Raw genomic sequence first — 3,462 nt, 5'->3', positions numbered from 1 at the left:
GAACATTGAAAAATTCCAACAAATGACCTGAAGCAGCGATTCAGCTGTCGCGGTCTCTTTCCTCATACTTCAAGCCTCTCCAATCAGTTGATTAATCGCCTGCTAGCTTGAGGCTAATGAGGTCATGAGGGTGTATTTAACCATGGTCCTATTTAATTTTCTGCTGTCAGAACATTAAAAATTCCATTTTAAGCACATCATAATTTGGCTTGGTGATAAATTACTAATATCATCAATGGGGGGTCCTATCTCCCCTGACGCGCAGTTCAATTTACCAGCTTGGTTCACTTCATGGTACCTTTACAGCATCTAAAAAAACTATTAAACTAGATAATGTAATCTACTGCTATCAAACATGTTGGCAACCTGTTACCAATGTGTTTTCTAATGTCTTACCTGCTAGGACTTTTATATTATATTAAATATGATACTAAAATGTGTCAATAATTTAATATCTCATCATCATCTTTGGAAAACTTTAAATTTAAGCATGTATGGTATCATCAGATATCATTTCATGCACCTCAGCAACAGCTTGGACAATGATATTCTGTTCACAAAGAAATGACTCTTGTGAAGGCACTTTTAATTTGTCAAAAATTTTAACAAAACAAGTTTGTGAACAGTTAGAATCAGACACTCACTCAGTCGGTGGAACATTTAGAGCTGTCACTCAAATATTTGATGGTTATGTCTGATTCAAAGTTACCTGGGGAATGTTAAAGTGATGTATACATAAGTGAAGTATATAACATTTAACTGTTCACAAAAAAAGAAAAAAGAAAAAAAGAAAAACAACAAAAACAAAGTGTGTAAATCTATTATGGCGGCTCATATTCCATGCATCCAGATAAGCCATTTGAAAGCTGCATAGAAACAATCATACAAATAGTTTTAAGTGTTTATTCAAATCATGAGACCAAACACATCATGCATTTTCCTTATTCAAAGATCATCTAAAAGAAAGAGAAAACTCCTTTTCTACATACATTTTCAAAATGTTGGTGACAAAAGAGTTTTTCAAAGGGATGAATTAAAGTTCTTAACATTTAGGTTAATTAACATCATATCATTCCAAAACCATATGATTTACCTTTTTGTTGCAGCTTGGGCATTGTGCTAAATATCTCCTTTAGTATTCCATGAGGGAAAGGAAATCATACAAGATTTAAATGGCATGATAAAATGATAGAATATTTATTTTTAGTTGAATTAACATTTTGAATTGGTTACATCATCTGTGATGATCAAAAGTGTTTTTCTCCAACATAAAATGTCATATTTTTTAGTATATATATATACAATTACATAAATATTGTAATTACTTGGAATTAACTACTAAGAGTTTCTGCATATAGGAATTGAGCCATTTCTGTCTTTCCATTGCTGTCAAAAGCTTACTCTTCTCTCTAAATGCAGCGTCATCTGCTACCACTATGTTTCTCTTCTGCTGGTGACCCAGCCTTGAAGGCCAGTTCCCCGGCCAGCCCTTCACCAGCTCCTCCTCCATCTGCGACTGGCTGAGCGGAAACCAATTTTCCCCCACCAGCTGTTCTGCCCCAGACTTAGCTGCACCAAAATCTGGGGCGGTCAGCATCTGAATGCTCCAATCACGGAGTGAGATGGAGGGGTACAGCACTTCCCACTGTTCACCTTTGGAATCCTCTTGACCAATAGCAGGCAAGTTACTGTTTAGGAGAAAGAGAAGTGTCAGAAATGTGTCTGGACAGCAATAGGAAGCTACTCAAAAAAAAAAAAAAAAAAAAAGTTCTCTAAAAGGAACTATGACATTTCAATACAATTTAATATGTATTTTAAAAGGTTTCCACGGTAGAACTTGTGGTACTTAAAGCGAATTTGTTCTCTATGAGAAAACTTTTGAATTTATGTCTCTAGCTCACATGGTGATGCTGGTTTTATGTTTTGCATATTGCAAATTTAATTACTAGGTACTAAGTAACCACACATCTCATCCATCCCATAATTACATAGATGCAATTAACTACAGACTCATCTTGCATGCAAAATTTGGGGAGTTTTCAGTAAAGGGATACAAGACACTGTTCAAAATGAGGAATAACAACAACATTAATACAACTACTAATATTTAACAGTATAATAATCAATAATGAGCAGTTATACCTTTGCAGAGGTCGAAGTTGAGGCTGGGGAAATGCTGAAGTCATCAGAGTCACACTCAAGAGGACTAAGAACAACAGGGCAGGACGAGGCGGCAAGAATAAAGTCACCATCTGCAGACATAATATTAGTAAAATATTTCTGTACAGTTGGGAGAGGTAGAGAAGATACACGTGCAACATACAAAATGTATAGGCTATTTAATGTAATTTACTTATTTATGAGGAATGCTGACTATTGCTAGAAGATAGTTCTGTCTACAGGCACAACTATTAAACTGACATATCAGCCAATCAGAAGTGTATTTCAAACGTCTATATAAATTATTCACACATTTCATTCACGTAGACAGTACAGTATTTTATAACAGACTAAAAAGATACATATTTATAGTTGTGTCATTTTATAGATTTTAAAATACAAGACGAAGTTCAGTTGAATTATCATAAAAGTTCGATGTCAGTTAAACTTATTTACTGCTTTCTATCTGTTCTCTATACTAATCAAAAACATTAAAACATTTACCAAACTATAAGATTTTTGTTAAATTATAAAGGGCCTCTGTAACCAATTTTTGTGAACATCAATATACATGCCAAATATATTTAAATCATTTTGGTACATTAATACAGTTGATCATTTGCAATTATAAAATTAAATAGCAAAATACATATTAAAATGTATGGTACCTTTGTGGAGCAGTTCTTCCTCTTGGCTGTGTGTTGCTGTGAAGCTCTTTGTCTGGAGTCAAAAATCCAATCAGTCTTCTTGTGTGACTCCAAGCTGGTTTGCAGATCTTCCATGCAATATCTCAAAGAAGTTTGTGATTGTCCAATATTTCTGTCTTACGCTCTAGGTATTTAATTGTTGAAAAGTTGCCTATGGTACCCTTGCATGTACTGCTTTATGAAGTTCTCAGGTTATAGCTCAACCCCGAACTCTGTTGTGCATTGTCAGGTGTCAGTGTGAATATATACAGGGTTTGCTTGAGTGGGATTATATATACCTCTCTTTTTGTCAGAAGTTGGGGGAAACAGAAAAGATAAAAAGGCATGTGTCATTTTCCTTTGTTGAAATGGAAACAGTGTTGAAACAGAGAAGGCCACACCCCTGACTGTCCTGTTTGGATGGAGCCTTAAAATAGAGGAAAGAATCAGAGGACAAAAGACAACTGTTTGGATGTCAGAGCACCTAATGATGTCTCAAAAAAAAAAAAAAAAAAAAAAAAAAAAAGGTGGGGTTTACAAATCTGGAAAATGCCACATGATCACAAAATCATGATCAAAACTAAATGTTCCAGTTTTTCCACTATGGCCTATAATG

At 34.6% G+C, this 3,462-nt stretch overlaps 1 protein-coding gene across 1 annotated transcript; it reads right to left on the bottom strand.

Annotated features, from left to right (window-relative positions):
- Positions 1-682: 682 nt before the first annotated feature.
- Positions 683-2,966, bottom strand: LOC113060645 (tuberoinfundibular peptide of 39 residues-like). Its single transcript, XM_026229734.1, has 3 exons — positions 2,829-2,966; positions 2,143-2,252; positions 683-1,688 (listed from the first exon to the last, which is right to left on the bottom strand). Exons 1-3 carry the CDS (start codon positions 2,940-2,942, stop codon positions 1,322-1,324), a joined length of 591 nt encoding a protein of 196 aa, XP_026085519.1. The 5' UTR covers positions 2,943-2,966; the 3' UTR covers positions 683-1,321.
- Between the last annotated feature and the right edge of the window lie 496 nt (positions 2,967-3,462).

Source organism: Carassius auratus, chromosome 42, assembly GCF_003368295.1.
Source record: "Carassius auratus strain Wakin chromosome 42, ASM336829v1, whole genome shotgun sequence".
NCBI lineage: Eukaryota > Metazoa > Chordata > Actinopteri > Cypriniformes > Cyprinidae > Carassius > Carassius auratus.
This window is presented reverse-complemented; position numbering and strand designations above follow the sequence as displayed.

Bases quoted from the DNA above. Each gene is read 5' to 3' on its own strand.
- LOC113060645 (XM_026229734.1), bottom strand. From the start codon at position 2,942: ATGGAAGATCTGCAAACCAGCTTGGAGTCACACAAGAAGACTGATTGG. The intron at 2,253-2,828 runs GTACCATACATT...TTATGTCTGCAG, and splicing joins GGAAGAACTGCTCCACAAAG to ATGGTGACTTTATTCTTGCC. The intron at 1,689-2,142 runs GTATAACTGCTC...TCTCCTAAACAG, and splicing joins CAACTTCGACCTCTGCAAAG to TAACTTGCCTGCTATTGGTC.